This window comes from Rutilus rutilus (assembly GCF_951802725.1).
Source record: "Rutilus rutilus genome assembly, chromosome: 20".
In the NCBI taxonomy this organism is placed as follows: Eukaryota; Metazoa; Chordata; class Actinopteri; order Cypriniformes; family Leuciscidae; genus Rutilus; species Rutilus rutilus.
In genome coordinates this window covers 30528713-30551171 of record NC_140225.1, presented here as the reverse complement: position 1 = coordinate 30551171, position 22459 = coordinate 30528713, and the positions used below count along the sequence as shown (strand labels likewise).

The 22459-nt window shown below is 37.3% G+C and overlaps 1 protein-coding gene across 2 annotated transcripts in view; it reads left to right on the top strand.

The window, feature by feature from the left end:
• ppp2r5d (protein phosphatase 2, regulatory subunit B', delta) overlaps window positions 1–22459 on the top strand; it is a 48733-nt gene that overhangs the window by 6246 nt on the left and 20028 nt on the right. For both annotated transcript variants that reach the window (XM_084392287.1, XM_084392288.1), the window contains exon 4: window positions 18930–19129. In XM_084392287.1, coding sequence (XP_084248413.1) covers window positions 18930–19129 — 200 coding nt within the window. The remainder of the gene's footprint in view (window positions 1–18929; window positions 19130–22459) is intronic.

The following is a 22459-nucleotide window of genomic DNA, read 5'->3' as shown; positions in this document are numbered from 1 at the left end:
GAGAGAGAGTCATTTAAAATCCATTTCAAATGCCTCTTGTGACCGCATACATAATTTACTGCGTCATTGTGTTACTGCACTTTGGTAGTCCCAAAAAGTTGACCGGTTAACGCTTAGAAATGTAGCTTCAAAACTTCTGTTGTGAATGAATGACAGGCAGGGCTTCATGCTTCCTTTTTTACCCAATGAGCACATGTGCTCGCAAGTCGAAAAATGTAACTTAAAAACTTTAGGGGCGCAATGAAAATGTCAAATAATGTAATTTTCCTTAATGAAGGGTTGCAAGGAGAGGAGACCAAACTATTTCATTTATTAGAATACAAAAAGTATGTGTATATACAGTACACACACACACACTCACCGGCCACTTTATTAGGTATACCTTAATGGAAATATCTAATCAGCCAATCACATGGGAACTCAATGCATTTAGGCATGTACACAATCAAGACGATCTGCTGAAGTTCAAACTGAGCATCAGAATGTGGAAGAAAGGTGATTTAAGTGACTTTGAGCGTGGTTTGGTTGTTGGTACCAGATGGGCAGGTGTGAGTATTTTGGAAAAGTATTTTGTGAGTATCTTCTGGGAGTTTCACACACAACCATCTCTAGAGTTTACAGAAAATGGTCCGTAAAAGAGAAAATTTCCAGTTCTGTGGGTGAAAATGCCTTGTTGATGTCAGAGCTCAGAGGAGAATGACCAGACTGGTTCAGCTGATAGGAAGGCAACATTAACTCAAATAACCACTTGTTAAAACCACTGAACACACAACATGTCGAACCTTGAATAGATGAGCTACAGCAGCAGAAAACACACTGACTGGTGTCACTCCTGTCAGATGACAACAGGAAACTTCAGCTACAATTTCCACAGACTCACCAAAATTGGACTATAGAAGATTGGAGAAATGTTGCCTGGTCTGATGAGTCTCGATTTCTGCTACAACATTCAGATGGTCGTAATTTGGCGTAAACAGCATGGATCCATCCTGCGGTTCAGGCTGCTGGTGGTGTAATGGTATTTTCTTGGCACACTTTTGGCCTCTTAGTACCAATTGAGCTTTGTTCAAACACCACAGCACACCTGAGTATTGTTGCTGACCATGTCCATTTCTTTATAACCACAGTGTACAGTCTTCTAATGGCTACTTCCAGCAGGAAAACGCACGTCACAAAGCTCGAATCATCTCAAACTGGTTTCTTGAACATGTTCACTAAACTCAAATGGCCTCCACAGTCATCAGATCTCAGTCCGCTAGAACAGCTTTGGGATGTTAAGGAACAGGAGATTCACATCATGGATGTGCAGCGATAAATCTGCAGCAACTGTGTGATGCGATCATGACGATATGGAGCAAAATCTCTTGAGGAATGTTTCCTGCACCTTGTTGAATCTGTGGCATGAAGAATTCCGGCAGTTATGAAGGCAAAAGGGGTCCAACACGGTACTAGCAAGGTGTGCCTAATAAAGTGGCCGGTGTGTATGTATGTGTGTATATACACTAGTCAACATTTGAAGTGGATCACGAAAGTTCAAAGTTGTTCTAAGACATGAACGGGTATTGTTCAAAATTCAAGGTTTTGATCCACTTTAAATGTTGACTACTAGGCTATATATAACTGCTGGAGATAAAATATGCACTCCTACAACCATCTACAACATATAACAATATAAACACCAAAGCACTTAGTCATAATTCATCTGTGATGCACATCAGTGGTTTTGAGCTGTGGTGGCAGAAGTCTGAGGCCTAGAGCTGAGCCCCATTGTGTGACCTCTCGACCTGCACCTAAACTTTCAGGAATTCCCTGAGGAAGGCAGTTCCTCCAGACTGTTGTTAGTGCCTGTGTTTTCATAAATTAGGCTCTGTTTTGAGAAGAGTTGCTCTTTACAGTCATTACTATAATGTGAAATAGCAGTTTGGTTCGAAATGTTTTCTCTTGTGGTAAAAGCAATTACCTCAGTGATTATTGCAGTGTGTTTGAGTTTTAGAGTTGTGCATCTGCACGCTACAACAATGGTCTCGATTAACCACGCTGTATCTAAAAATACTCTGGGTTGAATAATGCGTCATGAGCATTCTTGTGGGGCCTTGACCAATACACGCATTCACCTTTCTATACGGGGTGCCAAACATAAGTACGCATCAGAACAATGTCTGTGTGTTTGTTTCTGGCCCAGGCAACACTGATTCTGGTGGTCTGGCACTGTCTCTGGATGTCCACATGGCAAACAAACAGAGGAAGCATGGAGATCTCCCTTTTCCTGTCTTTGTGTGAGAACTAAGCCAAACTAGCGCAGTGTTTGTCTAGGAATTCCATTAAAGAGAGTGATTTTTACTTCAGTATCTGCCATGATGCCAGTTTAAATGGCAAAAATCTGTGCATACCAGTGAAATTTAACGTTTTTCTTCATTTAATTTCATGATGGCAGCAGAAATACTAATTTAACACTATGCTACATTTAAAAAGAAGCATTTGATCAAATTAGGCTGGTCTTTTTATCCCTTTTGTTTTTAATTATAGTGAATGTATACTCAAAAGTACCGGCACTGTTAAGGTTACTAGTGTTTTGAATAGGCATGTAGGCAGAAGTAATATTCATTATGAATTAGAATGAAAGACTTAATGATTGGAATGGACTAAAAGTTAATACAGGAAGAGACAGAATGCAGACGACACCATGCATACATGTATAATTGATTTGTGCATGCATTGTGGCAGTGTGCGCAAGTAGATCATTTCTTGGCTATCTCTGTTCTATTTTTTCACCATAAGTGGATTACGTAAGTTTCGAGATGACATATTTGAACAGGCTTTCCGAATGAGTGCTTGCATACATTTTCACAGTTTTGTGAAGAACATTGTGCATCACGCGGTGGTTGCCTGCAGCAGCATGATCTCAGTGTACCATACAGATGTGCAGGCAGGAGAAACACTGCTCATTGTGTGAGGCATACAACACCGTCACTGAACCATCATTCTGGCGGCTGAAGATTTTAAACGTACAATTACTTGTCCTAAGATATTGCTTGGGGAAATATGAAACGCACAGTATTTATCAAATGCTTAGTGCAGTTTTGCTGTGCAGAGGTCAAACTGCATTTCAACTCCTTTCTTTCAGCTGCATACCTTTTTAAATATAATAGTTTATTTAATTATTAATGCTTTAGGTTAATATTCAATATGTAGTTGATGCATTTTTGAGACAGAACGTATTCAAATGTGGTTTAAGTAATGGATAATCCAGGGCTAGCTGTGCATTAAATGATTTTAATCAGAGAGAGATTGATTCCTGCATCTGTTTTTCTCTCTATTAACAATGAAGCTGTGAGTTTGATTTCTTCAAAATAGCAATGTAACCCCCTCGTTGCTGAGAAATATAATGTGGCGATTCAGTAGCAAAGCTATTTTATTACTAAAAGTGATGGGGCAGCGTTGATAAGTTTCTGTGTGTGTCCAGCGTGATCTCCGCTCTGTGTGGGAGTGACATATGCGTATGTGTGCTTCAATGAAAACAGCGCATTAATATAGAACGATGATTCAGGAACTACCTGTGCATTAAACGGTTTTATTGCACACCTTCCAGCCAATCAGAATCGAATATTCAGACAGACCATGGTATAAAAGTATTTGTTAAAGCAATATAAGCCACTTGGTAAATTTACTGTAACATACAGCCTCGCTTAGCTTGTTGCTTTTATGAAATGGTAGCAGGTTGGCAGTAGAGGTCTACAGGGGTCCAAAATGTGACCCGTAATGTGCTACACGGAACAGACCCGGACCGTCTCTTATTTCAAAAGCTGGACCCGTGCAGATCCGAGAAATGCCATAAATGTACTACCCGGAACCGACCTGGACCCGTCTATTATTTGAAAGCTGGACCTGGGAAGACACAGACCCTATTGTCACATATTCCAAGTACAAATACACCCTTTTTTTTTTGTAACTAATTTTAGTAGCCGTCGTCTCCCTCCCTTGTACCTGACTGACTGTGGTGCATTACAATCCTCCGACAAGAAAGTTCTATCCATGTTATTCCTCTCGTTATTCCAAGCTTAATCCACTCATTATTTCAGCTTCAAAAGTCCACTAGTTAACTCGCATAATAACTTTGACTGTTTGCCCTTTTGAATAACGATCGCTCGTTCTGTGCCATGGCCGCTGACGTTAGCATTATTTATTTGCTGTTATGTCAGTGCTCTCTGCGACGAATCTGACCACCAAAACTTTAAGATTAAACAAGACGGTTCACTCATCACAAAAATGGGAGAAAGTGTAAAGCGGAATAAGTCCCGCCTTTTAAGTAAAAGAGCCAATCGTCAATTAGTTAAGTCATTGTGTCACTGCAGAAGCTCTGGTTGCCATAGAAACATGACGCGCTTGAGACCGCACGTTCGCGTAAGGGTCCCGGGTCCGGGGGTCTCGGGTGGTCCGTGTAGACCTCGAGTTTGGCAGCACTATGATAATACACCAGCGTTCAATAAATGTATACATTTATCAAAACCGTATTAGTTTATTCATTTTACAATGGCTTCAAATGTAGTGCATCCAATCAGAGTCAACTTGTTGTGCTCTGAAATGGTGTGCTATTCAAATAGAATGTATAACAAAAAGAATTTGTAATAAAAATCCATGTTGGCCTGACTGTGGTCTAGTGTGACTGAAAGAACATGGAGATAAAGATGTCCTGCTCTAGGGTCAGTGATTTGCCTGTGGAGGTTAATTCCCAGTCTTATGACTGTCTGGTTGTGCTAAAAACAGGGCCATTTTTATAAATTCAGCTATTTTTTTTGTCTTGTGGACTATATGTAAACATCTTTTATGTAAAATATCTTATTCAGGACAATAATAAATAACAAATTAAAAAATTTAAAATTAAAAAAAAGCATTTTGTATGATCCCTCTTATTTTGTTAAATTAATGAACATTTTGCAGATTCTACAAGGTGTATGTAAACCTCCATGACTAAAGCGAGACAATAGCCCTATTCGCACTGGATTAGTATTATCTGGGGACCTCATGTGATTTAGAAATTACCCCCTGATTTTAAGCGAAGCCTGTGATTTTTACTCAAATTTACTGACTTATCTCCCGGATATGATGTCAATAGGCTATTGCTTGGAAATGTCTTGTCGTTATTATAGGTCTAGCTGTATGATATATCATATCATAAACAGAAGAATGTTCCTTACCGCATGCTGCTATACATGTCATTCATCTCCATCTAATCATTCCCTCTTCTGATGGTTTTCAGCTTTCTCTTTCTGCAAATTGTATAGTTGTATGGTGTATATTGATATGACCCAGCACCCAAAATACTATCAAAACACTCCAACGCAGCCTCCATTGTTCGCGAAAGATGGATAAAAAGGCACACAGGAAACTAAAACCTTGAAAAAATTATAGACAACCTCACCAAATCACAGAGATGCCGATTCGCACGGGACTAATATTATCACAGGACCTCGGTGTTCGGCGAAATATGGTTCGTCATTTGCGTGGATATTTTTACTTTACAAATCCCAGACATGGCCGATTAGCACGGGATTAAGATCACAGACAACCTCCGCAATTAACAAACAATGACTAGAGGTCACCAGGTTATACTAATCCAGTGCGAATAGGGCTAATGACTACTAGACGATACCAACGTCATTAAACGGTAACTGCGACTATATCAACATGATGTCATTGATGAAAAAGACGAGACTAAAATAGTTTAAAAAAATTAAAACTTGACCAAAACCATTACAGACTGTATTTAACAAGCCGCTAAGAGCTTTCATGCTTGGAGTTGCCAGATATCAAGAATTTAAATCCCCAAACCAGAGCTTTTCTGTTAAAGAACACGTTTTCTACCCTGAGTTTTAATTAATATTAGCAGTTTGGCGACCATGAGTGTGTGCTCTCTCTACTCTGTGACAGAAGCTTGCACTGTTTGCTCTAGCTAAATCTGCGATCAAACCTTCTCAGTGATGACCTGTAATAAATCCGCTAAAATGGATCTGTCAACTATATTTGCGATTATGGTTGCTGAACAAATGCACTCTGTGTGACAATACAGTCTTTTTTGCTGTTTTTAGAATTATTGGATTACTAGGAATGTTTAATTTTTGAGAGAAGTTGCTTGTTTTACTAGTGGGCTTATATGATAAATAGCCTATAATAAATCAGGAAACTAGAACAACAACAACATGCGTATGTGTTGACATTCTCTTGATTTGTGCTTATACAGTGCTATGCATAAGTTTAGACACCCATGCTAAAGTTGACTAAAAAGAGGAATAAAAAATCATCTTTTGGAAATTGAACTTAATGCCTTAATTTAAAAAATTAGGAAAAATCCAACCTTTAAGGACACCAATTTTCTTTGTGAATGAATAATGTATCGTAAATAAATAAATGTTCTTCCTTAAAATACAGGGTGCATAAGTTTGGACACCCCTATGTTAAATTCCCATAGAGGCAGGCAGATTTTTATTTTTAAGTATTTTTTTTTATTTTTTGTTTAGGATACTATGCATCCTGATAAAGTTCCCTTGGCCTTTGGAATTAAAATAGCCCCACATCATCACATAGCCTTCACCATACCTAGAGATTGGCATGGGGTACTTTCCATAAGATCATCTCTCAGTGCAAATCAAACTAGCTATTAGGCTAACTGAAATAAAACCATGCCAATCTCTAGGTATGGTGAAGGCTATGTGATGATGTGGGGCTATTTAGATTCCAAAGGCCAAGGGAACTTTATCAGGATGCATAGTATCCTGGATCCATGAAGTAACTGGCCTTTAAAAATAAAAATCTGCCTGCCTCTATGGGAATTTAACATAGGGGTGTCCAAACTTATGCACCCTGTATTTTAAGGAAGAACATTTATTTATTTACAATACATTATTCATTCACAAAGAAAATTGGTGTCCTTAAAGGTTGGATTTTTCCTAATTTTTTCAATTAAGGCATTAAGTTCAGTTTCCAAAAGATGATTTTTTATTCCTCTTTTTAGTCAACTTTAGTATGGGTGTCTAAACTTATGCATAGCACTGTAGGTGAAAGTGCAATAGTTCTGATGTAATGTACAAATACATTTCTATTTATTTGAATTGATTATAATTTTGAGCAAAATAATCGGGATTATCAGTTTAACCGTTATGCAGCATGACAAAAATGTGAAAACTTTAATTGGCTAAAACTAGACTAAAATGCTCAGACATTTAGTCGACAAACAAAAACAGGACAAGGTTGACTAAATATGATGAAAACTAAAAGGTACATTTGACAGGACGAAGACTCAATTGAAAAATAGCTGACAAAATTAACACTAATGCACACGCGCACATACACGCGCACATACACATTGTATAAAGACATTGGTAGATGTAAATGTTACAATGGTAGACATTTAAAAACAGACCGTGTAGTCACAACTTTGAATATGGGACTACTGATATAAACTTCTTGTACTTTATATGTACAGTAAGCAGAATAATTGCAACAACAAAAAAAGTTGATTTAAGGTTAGAAAGCATGAAGCTCACATTGTCAGTCAAGTCTGAAGCAAGACAACCCATAGCAACGCGTTATGGCAAACAGAAGTGTATTAGGCTGCTGTCACTTTAAGATCTAATGTACGGATCCAAGATACTCATTCGCATGCGTTTTATTTCTCAACTATTTACGTTAGAACATAATCGACTATGTTTGCTGGGATACTCACCAAAATTGGCATTTTGACGTAATTCTGTGTGAATTTGTCCATTCAAGCGCAAGAAGATGTGAAAGAGCACAATTCAGTATTCGCACAGTGTCTGAGACTCGGCTTTCTGGGCGCGCACTTCTAATGCACACGAGTACCGAAGTGAGCTATAGCATATTCTCTTTCGCATCTTCTTGCACCAGAATATTTCAATTGGCAAGGCTTAAAAACGTGTAATTGATCAACTTTCGTGGCGATTCAGGACAGTGACCGTTCCGTCATCTGTCCCGAGCGTCTTTCATGCTTTCCCCCAGGCCATCGGGCAGTCCTTATTGTCGAGCCCTGCAGTATCATATGTGAAATAGGAGCTTTACCTCCTGACCTTATGCCCTGACTAAAGACCGTTCAGTCAGTCCTGTTTGGTTTACCGGCACATGCAGGTCATTGGGCCGTAATTTGAATGATTATATATGAAAACAATCTCGTATGACCCCAAACACTGAACGCAGCTCAGAATCTTGTTTCAGTGTTTCGGGCCTTGATGGGTCTGTCCTGTGTAGTGGTTACTGTAGGTGCAGCTAATAGAGCATCATGTGTCAGGACATAGATTGCCTTGGTTGTGAGAGTGTATGATCATCACAGCACACAACTATGTGACCACTTATCATTTTAATAGACTATTTTAATCCGCTTGCCCTAAGAACCATGCACAATGCTTTAAAACCCTCTTTCTTGTCATCTGTTTAGGAGCCTCGAGGTTATTGCATGTGCTCTTCAAAAGCGCTGGGTGTTTTCTGTGGATTGCCCACAATAGTCACATTATGATCTTGCTATGGAGATGCCTCAGGAGACGTTTGTTGCTATTTTTGAATATTGTTTGTACTTATTGACCTAGTTCATCTGTTTCATGTTGGCTAAAGACTTGTAGATTTCTTGTGCCATTACAGTAATGTGTTTGTTAAAATGAATGTTTTGGCCATGTGATGAGGTTTTTATAATACAAAAAAAGAAAAGAAAAAAAAGACACAATATGAAGTCTGTTAATTGCTGTCATTTATAAGTGTTGCGCAACTATCATTACACATTTTAGAAGAAAAATGAAAAACTCTCAGATTACCTGCATGTTTGTTTCCTCTTTTAGATAAAAAAAAAAGAACTGAAACCGGATGCATTTCTGATATGTTTCTGTCGGCTGCATTAATATATCAGTTTGCTTTTCTCACGTCACTAGCTTTAAATATGCAACTTTACTTACAAACGAATGCATAAAAATACCCAGCTGGATACAAACGAATGCAAACAGATGGTATCAATCGTGACGTTAAACATTCGGGACGCTGTTTTAATTGTTTGAGGTTCTACTAAATGTTAGCGTCCTCTCAGCCTTGATGGCAAACATGCTGTTCTTTCTCTAATGCAGCATCTAGTCAACAAATGAATTGCTTTATAGTGATATGAAAACATGTACTTGTTTACACACTGTTTCTTTGTCTGTTTTGAACAGTTCTGCACATCTGAAGTGTCCCGCTCTCACTTGTCAAAACAAACACCACAAGGCCTCTACGGGCCGCTCTCATGTTGCATAATGACAGCAGGCGCTCCTCAGTAGGGCTGCACGATATTGAAGAAAAGTGCGATATGCGATAACTCGTTAAATAATGCGATATTCGATATGCGATACGATAATGCTTAAAGTGTGTAAAATTTAAAATATCTTTAAAATGATACGTGTTTCACATTCTTTTTGTGACGAAAACATCCCTACAGCTTCTGAAAGTGAACAGCAGTGTTTTACCGTAGCATAACAAGTGTTATTTTAACATCAGTGTAAACCACGGGGTTCAGGGGTTCAGGTTATCCTACATTAGGTTTATTTAACAACTGAATAATCAAATGTAAAAATAAAACACTGCTTAGTTTTCACTGGTTGAATTAGATATACACTGATTCTTATTAAAGCTACAAAGGTTATTCAGCCAAGAGCAGTAAGGCCCCTTCAACACTACTGCGTTTTCGTTTAAAAACGGAGACCTTTTGCTACGTTTGCACCTCCCGTCCACACTAAAACGGCAAAAACGGAGACCCAAAACGGAGAAGTTTAGAAACGCTGCCGACCCGTTTTTCGTTTTGAATCTCCGGAGGGCGTTTTAGTGTGGACGGGTCAAAACGGAGGACTTTAGAAACGATGACGTAGTAGAGGCTCACGCTCGGATCTATGATTGGGTGTCATCAGTCATCATGGCGTAGGCTATATCTTTTCTAGCAGCTGTTGTGCAAGTAAATTCTGCATTTTACAATGCTAACTGCCTACATGCGCCGGAGGCAAGCTATTATTCGAGCGATCTGTGACAATTCCCGGTAAAATAGTGACAATGCGACAATTCCCGTGTGCAACTGACAATTCCCGATAAAATAGTTTACGTTTGACAATTCCCGCTATCGACCGTGTACATGGAGCGTCGGTTTTGGGTTAACCCGGGAAGAACCAGCGCATGGTGGGATAATTTTATCAATGAAGTTGTGTTTACACCGGCTCGCGCATGCCCAGTGTTGGTGAATGGTCACGTGATCCGCGTTTTCAGTCGTTTTAATGTGGACGGAGATCAATTCTAATACGCAGCTAAAACGCTGGTGTGGACGGAGATCGTATTCGTTTTAATTCTCCGTTTCTAAACGAAAACGCAGTAGTGTGGACGGGGCCTGAGTGATTTTCTCTGTCTTTTGTTCATGACCCCAATTATTGCAAGCTGTTGCGATATGCATATCGCGATATAAACATTTGCGATATTTCGATAATTTCGATATATTGTGCAGCCATACTTCTCAGCATCTTCAACAATGGGCTCGACCTGGAAAAACTATTGGTATGGATTATTGCCGATTAATCAGCAAAACCGATCAATCGGTCAACCTCTAGTAATTTTATTATTTCACTTTTTCTAAGTGCTGGATCGATGATATTTTCCACATTTCCAGGCTAAAAATAAGTAATTACAGCCATTCAGCTTAATAATTGAAAGCAAGTCATTAACAGCAAATATTATATAGTTTTTATTCATCGTTTATTAACGCTTACAGAATAGTAAAAAAAATTATAACTTTTAATTTAAATGAACTCAAGTTTAAGTGAAAACTATGTACTATGTTCACCTAAACCCATTATACTAAATTTATTTTATAATATAGTTTTTCTGAAATGTCTTACACAGCAGATCTTTTTTACATAAATCAATGTGTTATTTTTCCCCCCAGCCTGAAAAGAAGTTCAAGAGAATTGTGATTCTTGCAATAGGCAACTCATGTTCCTGCCAGAGGTCTAGTAATCCCACATTCATAAGGGCTTTTCTTCCAGCGCTCAGCTCTGTTTTCCATCTGCAGGACTCGAGGAAAGGCACGGCTCATTATGCAATAATTACTGCGGACTAAATGGCAAGTGTTCTGTGTCATTTGTATTGTACGTATGTGCATAAGAGACCGAGAGAGAGAGAGAGAGAGAAATGCTTCCCCGTGGGTTCTGCAGCTCCAGTGTCTGTCACATACCGGTTTGATTTGCAGGAGTTGTGACAACTTTGAGATTGAGATAATCGAATAGGTCCTCCGTGAGACATTTGACAGTGTGCTGCTAAAGTTTGTGTGGGCAGTGGCAGTGTGGTAGGGCTGGGCGGTATAGCGACTTTGTACAGTAAATATGTTTTTATAAACGGTAAAGGACGAGGCAATGCCGTTTATATCGATATACTGATATTTGTGGAAAGTGCATAATTCAATTCTTCCTAAACATGAGACATGCTTTATATTAAGGGCTTCAAAATAACTAGTACGATATAGTTAGCGTGTATAGCTTAGCGCGGCTTGCCCCGTCAGATGCTCTGACAGATACGGTTTAATGCATTTGAGATGTGGTGTTTTCCTCACTGCATAACTTGCGTTTCACGGGTAGATTCTCCATCCGTAAATGTTAGAAAGTCATGCTGATATCTCCATTTTTGCTGTCAGGAGTGGACGAGCCTTATGTAAGCGAGTTTCCGCTAAACTTCACACGCCACTGCGCACATGCGTGCCAAACAGACAAAGAGCAATAGAATTGGAGCGTCATAATTCTGACTAAAATATAGCTAGATTATGCCAAAATATTTGCTGTTGGAGATTAAATGTGCCATTTTGTAGAATTTTAAACCCACAAGTATGTTTCTGGGATAGCAGCATCTGTAAAGGGACTATTGTAATGGGGTAATCAAATGTAGGCTAATATAATTACGAAGCTCAAATGAGTAAATGTGTTCCTCTTACCAGTTTACATGTAATCTGTGCTTTTGTTTTTATTTTCATTTTTAATTTAGTGATTCTAAATTTTTCTTTAAAACACATTATTTTTGTTTGTTAGATTGTAATGTTGTTACAATATAATGTAATGTTATGTTTTGCACAAATAGCACAGCCTAGATATATATATATATACATTCACTATATTTGTTTTCATAGCCTTCAATATGAACATTGTTTGTCGAACAACTTTGGGCAGGATATTTTTATTTTATTTTATAAAATACAGAGTACAAGAATACAAGGTACAGAGACATTTTTTTAATCCAAATAGAAAAAGTATAAAATATAGAGATATGCACTATCGCCATTTAGTCAAAAATACTGAGCCGTATCACCCAGCCCTATCACGTTTCAATCCTTTTTATGCCGTTCTCATGTTTTCTTGCTCTCTGTTTTTTACCATCCATTCAACCTTTATAATTTTTGTCCACCCGTCATTATCAACAAATAACAATGTTTGTCTTAAACCTGTGATCGCAGACTGGCCCATCATGCTTTAGGCTTAATTCAGGGCAGATATTTTGGTCACACTTTAGTTTAGGGTCCAATTCTCACTATTAACTAACTATTAACTGACTTGTTCCTCAATAAACTCCTAATTACTGCTTATTAATAGTTAGGAAGGTAGTTGTTAAGTTTAGGTACTGGGATGTAGAATATGTTCATGCAGAATAAGGCATTAATATGTGCTTCATAAGTACTAATAATATCCTAGTAATATGCATGCTAATAAGCAACAAGTTAATAGTGTGAATTTTTCAGCAAGAGCGTAGGGGTGCAAATCTTTGGCTTGTTGCTAGATTTAGTGTAAGGTTCTGCATACGAGCCTGACTTTAGTAAGTGTGTTCTGACTGGCCAATAGAAATAAAATACTGGGGTATAATGACCTCTCATCTGAGGCAATGTAAATGAAATGTTACAATTCAGAGGGAACATACTGTGATACATGTTGATGCTGGGTGATTTAAAAAAAAAAAAAAAAAAAAAGTATGGTTTTTCAAGCATTATTACAGTAATTTTGCAATTTGACAAACGAAATAGCGCCTAGACAAATCTGAGAATGCTTGACATAACGAGTGCCGGCAGTGTTGCACCATTACTCAGTCTCTCAGGTGTCACTCATCACAGCGCTAGTCTGTGACAAATCCAATTCAAACGCTCACCAGAGATACAGTGTGTTCCCTGTGATAATAGTAATAACAGTTTAGCTTGCAATTATCTCAATGGCTCAGAGATGCTTAATTATTAGTGATTTGCATCACTTAAGCTAAACACAGTCCTAAAGAGAGTCACAATAGTGCGCTCCTAATAGTACTGGAGCAGTTTTGGTGCTGCTAGTGCACATTTCTCTACTGTTCAGAAATGTGGGGTCAGTAAGATTTTTGTAATGCTTCTTTAATGAGTCTCTTCTGCTCATTTCATCAAAAATACAGTACAAAAGTAGTACTTTTTTTCGGGAAAGAACAGCATGTATTTGGAATAGAAATCTAGAAATGGAAATCTTTTTGTAACAAGAAATTGATAGAACTCTTTTTGTAACAAATGTACAAGTCTTTACTGTCACTTTTTATTAATTGAATGCATTGTTGCTGAATAAAAGTATAAAATGTCTTAAAAAAAAAAATCTGTGGAGTAATATGTCAAAACACAATATTCTTATTTTTGGTCCATAACCATATATGTAACAATGTACACATTTTTAAGCATTAACAAAATGCATTAATATCTAATGCATTACACATTTGAATTCATTTGGAACAGTTGACAAATTTATACCACTATATAATTGAAATCAGTTGTATTGCCCACCTCTGTAGTTTCAGCTGCCAACCCCTAATACATAAGAGTGGTCAAATAAAGTTTCATAATGGGTGCACCCCCACCATTTATCATTGTCTTCTGACTTATTTCGTGTCATGCTTTTAAATGCATGTACTAGACTAGTGCAAATTTGATTTGATTATATGAATGTGAAAGGCATCCTGTGCATTCATCAGCAGAAAACCTGCTGGCAACAGGCCATCCTCCTCTTCTCCATCCCTCCTCTCATCACTCTCAGAGCTTCTCCTCTGGCATTGCATAAGATCTCCGGATCACACACTCCTACTTCATCTTAGAGCCAAAAATAAGATTGTAATGTTTGTATACAAGTCTCTATATAATCAGGCCCCCGGGTACCTTGCAAAACTTTTGATTCCTTATAATCCCCCTTAGAGCATTGTGTTCAGAAAATCAAATACTTATACTCGTACCAAGGACTAAACGCCTTCATAAAGGTGATCGCGCTTTCGCTGGCATGGGACCGATTTCAGATTTCAGGAACTTGCTCAAGGCTCTTTTATCATTGACCGCTTATAACAGGTAATCTCAATGTGATATATATATATATATATATATATATATATATATATACTGTATATATTTATTATTTTAATGCAAAGCACTTTGGGCAACCTCGGTTGCATTTAGCAGTGCTATATAAACAAAGAAAGAAAGAAAGAGGTTCATGGCCTGCAGCAATTCTGGAAATCCTGCTATCCTCCGCCAGCATAAAGCATTGTTGAAAGAATTCACTTGTGTCAGCAGGGTTAAAGATATGGCACACAAATTTGGTACATGCACACAATCGAGATGCAGGACACCATCAAACAGATAATCAAAAAATCATGCAAATCACACTATAATAGCTGTTTGTTTGAGATCTCTTCTGCAATTACATGTCAGGCATTGTGCCATTTGTGTTTGGTGTCATGTGAAACGGGATGTGATAACGTTCTGATGGAGCTGCTGCAGTGCAGCTCTCTGTGGATCCCGTTTAATATAGATTCATTGAAGCTGTCATCTGTGCCCCAGATTTTAGTCCTGCGTTTTTATTCCGTCCCCTACGCTGTCCAAAAATGGATCAATCCCCCATCCTCTCCCCGTTACCGTGCCGTCCACCTCGATGGACAGGGTCTGTTTGACAAAAAACACTGTCAGATTTAATACTAAAAAATAAAATTACAAATTAGCCTGATGCATGTTCAACTTGCATAACATTTGATGACTGAATATTTGTTTTGTTTTTCCTTGCGCTAATAGTGAAACATACTTGTAGTACTTAGTATAATAATTCATTTTACATTCTCTTATATCATCTCTTTATACATTTCCCTTTTTATATATTTACAGAGCCGGACAGTAACATTTTTGAGTACAGTACTTAACCCTCTGGGGTCTGAGCTGTTTTCTGGGCCCTGGAGGTGTTCTGACATGCTCTGACATTTGTGCTTATTTCTGTTACTTGTGACATTTTCATGGCTAAAGTCTAATTACACTGTATTCAGCACAAACTCTGCTACAATAATATATCAACAGCATGTGTGTAAAAGTTTGTAGTTTTGAGATAATGACATTTATGCGTGGTTTGTGAAAATACAAAAAAAAATTCTCACTGAAATAAGGTCATGAAACCCATACTGATTATTTCTTAACAAGACTTTTGAAAATTGTATGACGTAGCCTAGAATATTTGCTCTAAAACTATGTGAAAATCACCCTGACTGCTCATTCAGAGAAGACAATATATTGATTTAAAATTTTTACGACGTGTTTTGTGTGAAAAAGCAATATGCGAAGGGGCGGATCATCTCATTAGTATGTAAGGCTTTTTACACCTGAGAAAGACAAAGACACACCCTAATGGCCCTATTAGGAGCTTATCAGGGCCCATCATTCTGACCAACCTTGCACAAAGAATGAGGAGATTAAAAAAAGAATGGCTTTTAAAATTGTTTGGATTTATTTACAACATAATCCAAAGATACACAACAAAAAAAAAAAACACTTATTGATAACAATGATCCAAAGAAAGAGACCTTTGTGCCATTCCTAAAAACATTGTACATACCTTTCATTTCCAAGGTGTTTGATTTTCACTTTACCATGTTCATGTACAGAGACATGTACTGTGAATGTTGAAGTCAGCAGGACTCAGTGGCATCTGGGCCCTGAAAAAAAAGAAAAAAAGAAAAAAGTGAACATACTGATATCAAGAGAAAGGCCTGCACGATTTTGGGAATACATTTGAGATTTTTCTGGTTAAAATTGCTTTTTAAAATTCACAGAATACACACACACACTCACACAAATGTTTCCAACAATATATTATATAATGAACACAGGTTTGTTGTGCCTTGTAGGTATAGGCTATGCGCAGTGCTGCATAAAATAATAACAATATAGCAGCCTATATACATTTTCAAAAAGATTTCAGTAACAACTAAGCTAGAGAAAAATATATTGATTATCATGTTACTTCAAATGTTTCCATTCGTTATGATGATATGAAATGAGATAATAGTAAAACATGAAGCCGTTTGGAGCGTTTTGCTTTTCCAAAATATGATGCATTCAAACGCGATCGCGTTTAAAAATATGATACATTCAAACGCGATCGCGCTCAAATATAATTATGGTTAGGCCTACCATATACATATCTACGTTTGAGCAGATATCCACAAACACAGTAACAGTAAACACGGGTCTAAATATTATAATATTCACCATATATCTAGCAACAGTTCAACTGCAATGTGAAATTTATGCAACAATAACAAACTAATATGTAAGAATTTCTTACCTTATCTTTCTTGTCTTGAAATCGCATTCTTCTTCTGGGGTAAAGCCAATGTAAACTCACGTCTTTCAAACTCGACGAAAAGCAGAGACTGATGAAGTGTTTTGTTTTTGAGGTAACGAGCGCGTTCGCGTTCCATGTGGAGATTTGCATGTGAATATCTTTTGCGCGAGTAGGCGTGGCCAAATTAAAAATAATTAGGAAGCGTTTGAGAAGCTGGACATCTTGTTGGTTTTATACAAATTACTTAAACAGAAAATATTTGTTTTCAGTTTGAATCCGATCATTTAAAAGTACACACTTAAATGTTTATAAAGGTATATGGCTCATAAATGTGTGACAAGTATTCGCTGAGTTTTGTTTCAGTTTATAGACGTGCTCAAGAAAAAAAAGTTCACCGCGACGGAGAGGCAGAACGCACACCCTGTTTATTTTCTTTATGTTTCAAAAGCACAATGTTTTGATTTGATTGTAAGTGGACACATACAAAAGTAGAAATATCACAGATTCTTTTTTTATATTTATTTTTTCTGTATGACCATAAATGACGGAGTAATTTAAGTTTAAAGTGCTACAATGTAAAAAAAGTCCAGCAAAACGCGGGGGCGCGTTTGCCGACCTCAGAGGGTTAAGTACAATTTTGAGGGATCTGTACTTTACTCGAGTATCATTTTTGGGGAGTACTCATGACTTTACTCAAGTACATTTGAGAGGCAAATATTGTACTCTTTACTCCGCTACATTTCTATCCATAACTGTGAGTACCCGTTACTTCTTCTAAAAAAATAAAATAAAAAAAAGGAAAAAAGAAAAATCTCGGAAACCCTCAAACCCTTTGTTGTTTCCCTCTCAAACGTGATTGGATTGTGCAGGCACCACTGATTGGGACAGCCTATCAGCAATCACCTTCAGCTTTCCGCCAAAGTCAACTCCAGATTTAGATAAGAGACGAAACCATGGACGAAACAATGGATGAAGACGCAGCAGGTCCATCCCGGGAATGTGCCAACCCGTGGCCCCACCTCGCCAGACTATTTCAATTTTCTGAACAAGTTAATGATAGTTTTCGCTTCAAGTGTTTGCTGTGTTTACCAATGTAAGCACTGTGGCAGTAGTAATGCAATATTTAGAAAATGTACTCTTGTACTCTTGATACTCAAGTACTTTTAAAAACAAGTACTTTAGTACTTTTACTTAAGTAGACATCTGACTGTAGTACTTTTACTTGTACTTGAGTAAAATTTAGCAAGAGGTATCTGTACTTTTACTCAAGTAATGAAGCTGTGTACTCTGTCCGCCTCTGTATATTTAGTCTGAAATTGCTTGTTAAAAAAAAAAAAAAAAAAAAAGCACAATAGCCATTTGTTGCGAATATTTAAAACTAAATGTAAAATACATTGTGAATTGTGAATCAAGGCATGTTTTTCACGGTATTTTCCATTAAAATGAACACAAGAAAATGGAACTATTTATATGTGCCAAAATAACAATACATAGTAATAAAATGTATTTAGATATTTTCATATATACTTGCATATATTTTTTCTAAAACATTTTAATATGTGAAAAAAGCCACATGGGCACTTTATGATGCAATTTAATCACTGAATCAAAGTTTTATATGCAAGGACAGATATTTATCAAAAGTGGCATTAAAGACTTTTCCATTGTTACAAAGAATTCTGTTTCAAATAAATGCTGTTCTTTTGAATTATTCTATTAATGTACTTTCTATTCATCAAGAAATCCTGAAAAAATCTACAATAATATTAAGCAGCACAATCGTTTTCAACAATAATAAGAATAAATGTTTCTTAAGGAACCAAATCATCATATTATAGTGATTTCTGAAGGATCATGTGACACTGAAGATGGTGCTGAAAATTCAGCTTTGATCACAGGAATAAATTACATTTTAAAATATATTATATTACCCATCCCTAGTACTTGTTCATCTGATTCCAGTTCAGCCATTACGGTCTTATAATTGCAGACTGCCTTGGCAGAACAGTGTTATTTTCTACAAGCTCATGCAGGGACACACAGTTCACAACACTTGGACAGACATGAGGTTCATGGGCAAGGTGAGAGGAGGGTGTAAATGAGACTCCGGTGGACCCGAGAGCCTCCTAAATAGGAACTCTGCTTAAATGGTGTGTTGGTGTGAAACCGCACAGTAAGAGGTATTAGAAAGCTTCCCTGCGAGGTTTGCAGGTTGGTTTGATTGACAGTTCTGTCGGACAGGTGTCACTCAGCCTGTTTTGTTTATTGTGTCTTCTATTCCAGATGCCCCACCCTTGGATCGAGAAGAACTGTTTGTCCAGAAACTGCGGCAGTGCTGTGTGCTTTTTGACTTTGTGACTGATCCACTAAGTGATCTCAAGTACAAGGAGGTGAAGAGAGCCGGCCTTAATGAAATGGTGGAGTACATCACACACAACCGTGACGTGGTCACAGAATCCATCTACCCCGAAGCTGTCATCATGGTGAGAGAGCACACATATCACCTAAGCAGACATACATCAACGAATCCCATTTAGGGGATGCAATTATGCTTGACTGTGGCAAAAATCATATCATAAAATCAATTCTATCACCGTTACTTTGGTCCGTATTATAATCACGATAAATTAAGACGATAGGCATGGGCAATATTACCAAAGTCTAATGAGTTTTTTTATTTATTTTTTGATTCTTATTAAAGCTCCTCTTTGTCTTTTGTTGTTTGATTAAAGTGGCCCGTAATGGTTTTCCGAATATTCCCTCTCATGCAGTGTGTAATATAGCTGTTTGTGAATGTAAACGCTCTGCAAAGTTGTAGAGTCGAAAGTGCACGATAAATAAAGTTATTGTCTCCCAAAAGAAAGAATCGACTCTGAACCGCCTAAACGAGTCGTTTGTATTTCACGTCCCACTGCGTGACGGTTCTACGTCACGAAAAGACATTTGCATAACGCCCACCTTAGTTGTACGTTGTCCACCCTCAACTTGATCAGTCCTCAAACACGTCATTTTACTGATGTTCAACGCGGGATTCGCAAAACGCTCGCTCTTGAAAGATGGGTCAGTACCAGAGCATGTGAGCGGAGTGGAGCGAGCGGGCAGATCTTGGACAGAGCGCAGAGCGGCAATTTTAAAAGGACGGAGCGTCGCCCTATTTCCCGCTCCAATTTCGCTCCGCTCACACCACGATTCTGAAGCATGCTCAGTCAAGCTAACAATGATAATGTGGTACAAGAAAACGAATGTGGAGACATCGTTTCAGTCAGTAAAGATTCATTTTGGAATCTAAAAAGAAAACATCTCTCGAAAACATGAAAGTGTGCTACGTGAACACGCTGGGAAGAAAGCAAAAGGTTAGCAAATTGAATACGGTAACTTGTAACAAAGTGTAAATTAAATATAGCCTAATATTCAAACAATTGATACAAGCCAATTTAAATTTTAATCCTGCGCGCTGTGCAAAAGTTCAATTATAAGAATTTATATTCTCAACTTATACACTTATGCTTGAAATGGAGTGGGGAGTAAGTAAAACTTATTGAACCCCACCCCAGTCTGTCAAAGAATTTAGAACAAAATAGCTGCTTCCTTCTTCAATTATCTCAAAGGAAAAAAAAAGAAAAAAAATATATAAAATAAATAATAGTAATAATAATACCTCATTAAGAAACAGTATTATAGTTGCATATGTGCAAAACCACACCTACATACTATACATATTCATAATATACAGATATTACCTCAGGTAACAATGATTATCAAATACCTTTTAAAACTTTTATGTATATTTTTGTTTATATAATTTTTATTTATATTATTAGGCCCATTTATTTGTTAAATTTTACAGGACTTTTTGTGTAGGCTATATTCCTTCTTACATAGGCCTAATTTGTCATTTGAAATAAAACATTTGTTGTTGTTGCTCATTAGTTCTTTAGGAGGTAAGGCTGTGGTCTAAGCTAAAAGTCATATACATGTAAAAAAAAAAGTCATATACATGTAAAAAAAAAAACTGCGTTGAGCGCTGAGTGATAATGAGCGGAGCGGCCTGATGTAGCTTTGAGCGGGGGAGCGGAGGGGTGAACAGTTCCGTGAGCGATGAGCTGAGATTCTCACCGCTCCACTCCGCTCATATGCTCTGGGCAGTAACCAGTTTATTTGGACCAGCTTGCTCCTCAGAGTCACAACCTGTAAGCATGAATATTATTGATGAGTATTTTCTACCTGGTTTTCAAAATACGTCATTTTGTGTATTATTTTGTGTAGGCCTCCGGCTAACCAGCTAACTCACATTGTTACTGTCTTACTGAAATACTTCTGCTAAGCAGCGGTGGGACACTGTTACCTAAAACTGTCTATTAATGCTAGAGCTGGGTATCGTAAAAAAAAGAAATCAATACCGATACAGATACCTTGACTTCGATACCGGTTTCTGAACGATACTTGTTTCGATACCAATTACATATTATTATGTATTTTATTACGATTATATTACATATTACCTAAAAAAAAAAATCTCTGGTTTTATTTTTTCAGTTTCTTGACTCTTTTTTTTTTTTACAGACTCAATGACTCATAGTTATTTATAAATGTAATTTTGATGATCAAAGTTCAGTTTTAAAGGATCAAATTATTGACTACAGGGGGACTTTAATATCAAGCATGTCGCACAGCTAAATCCAGGGTTAAAGTACTTGAATTTGACTTGTTGACGTTTAAGTCGTGGAAAACCCTTGAAAACAGCCATATTTATGAAGAGATACTTAAAATAACAATATATTTTTTCAAAAAAAACAAACAAACAATATTTTCACGCAAAATTAACACTGCAGCCTGTCTGATAATACGAAGAACGGCAACATTATAATATCAAATATTATTTATTGAAAAATAATAGCCATTGTTATACAAATACATTGTAAGTTCTGTTTTGGGTACCTTATATCTGTAATTTGAGTTTTAAAAATCCTTAAAAAATCCTAAAGATATTGCTTGATAAGTGAGATCTCAGATTGTAGTCCTTGTCCTTGTAAAGTCCTTGAAAGTCCTGGAATTTCTTTTTACAGTATCTGTACGAACCCTCTATATTACCATTACCTATATACATGGTCCCCGTGCATATAAGCAATGTGTGGCCTAGTTCACACACCACCCTACCTCTCTTGAATGCTCGCAACTGAAGCTAAATAAAGTACTGCATTTCAAAAATCAAATGTTGTAATCTTTTTTTTTTAAATGGAAAATTGCCCCTCTAATTCAGTTTCCATGGCAACATTAATCCTCTCCTACCGTTCTGAGATCCCTCAACACACTAAGGTGGAAACACACTGAGGCTGATGCCTCAGCTGCACTGTATCGTGACTCACCCTTCACGTGAGTCACAAGAACTCATTACAAGTGACTAGTGGCATGGAGGATTTAGAGATATTGTATGTTAAACCTATAATCTAAAAAACATTTCATAAATCTTCATTTGAGACCTAAAGGTGTCAAGTCATTTCGCCTCACCGATTGCTTGACATTTTGTTCTTGTACCGCATACACATTTATTTTGTATAGTTGTTGGTCTGTATACACACGCATGTTAAACATTAGCTTCCACTTCTTTTTTTCTTAGTATTTCTTTCCTTCTCTTACTCGCATATATGTTTGTTAGCTGATTCTCATCGGGCCAGAAGATAATAGGACAAAACATGTTTAAAAGTGCACACCTCTGCCTATCATGTGACCAATTGACAGAAATGGCTTTTGTCTGACCAGTGCAAGGGTGATTACTAGCCAGGCCAAGGGTAAATCTGCTCAAGTGTAAATGT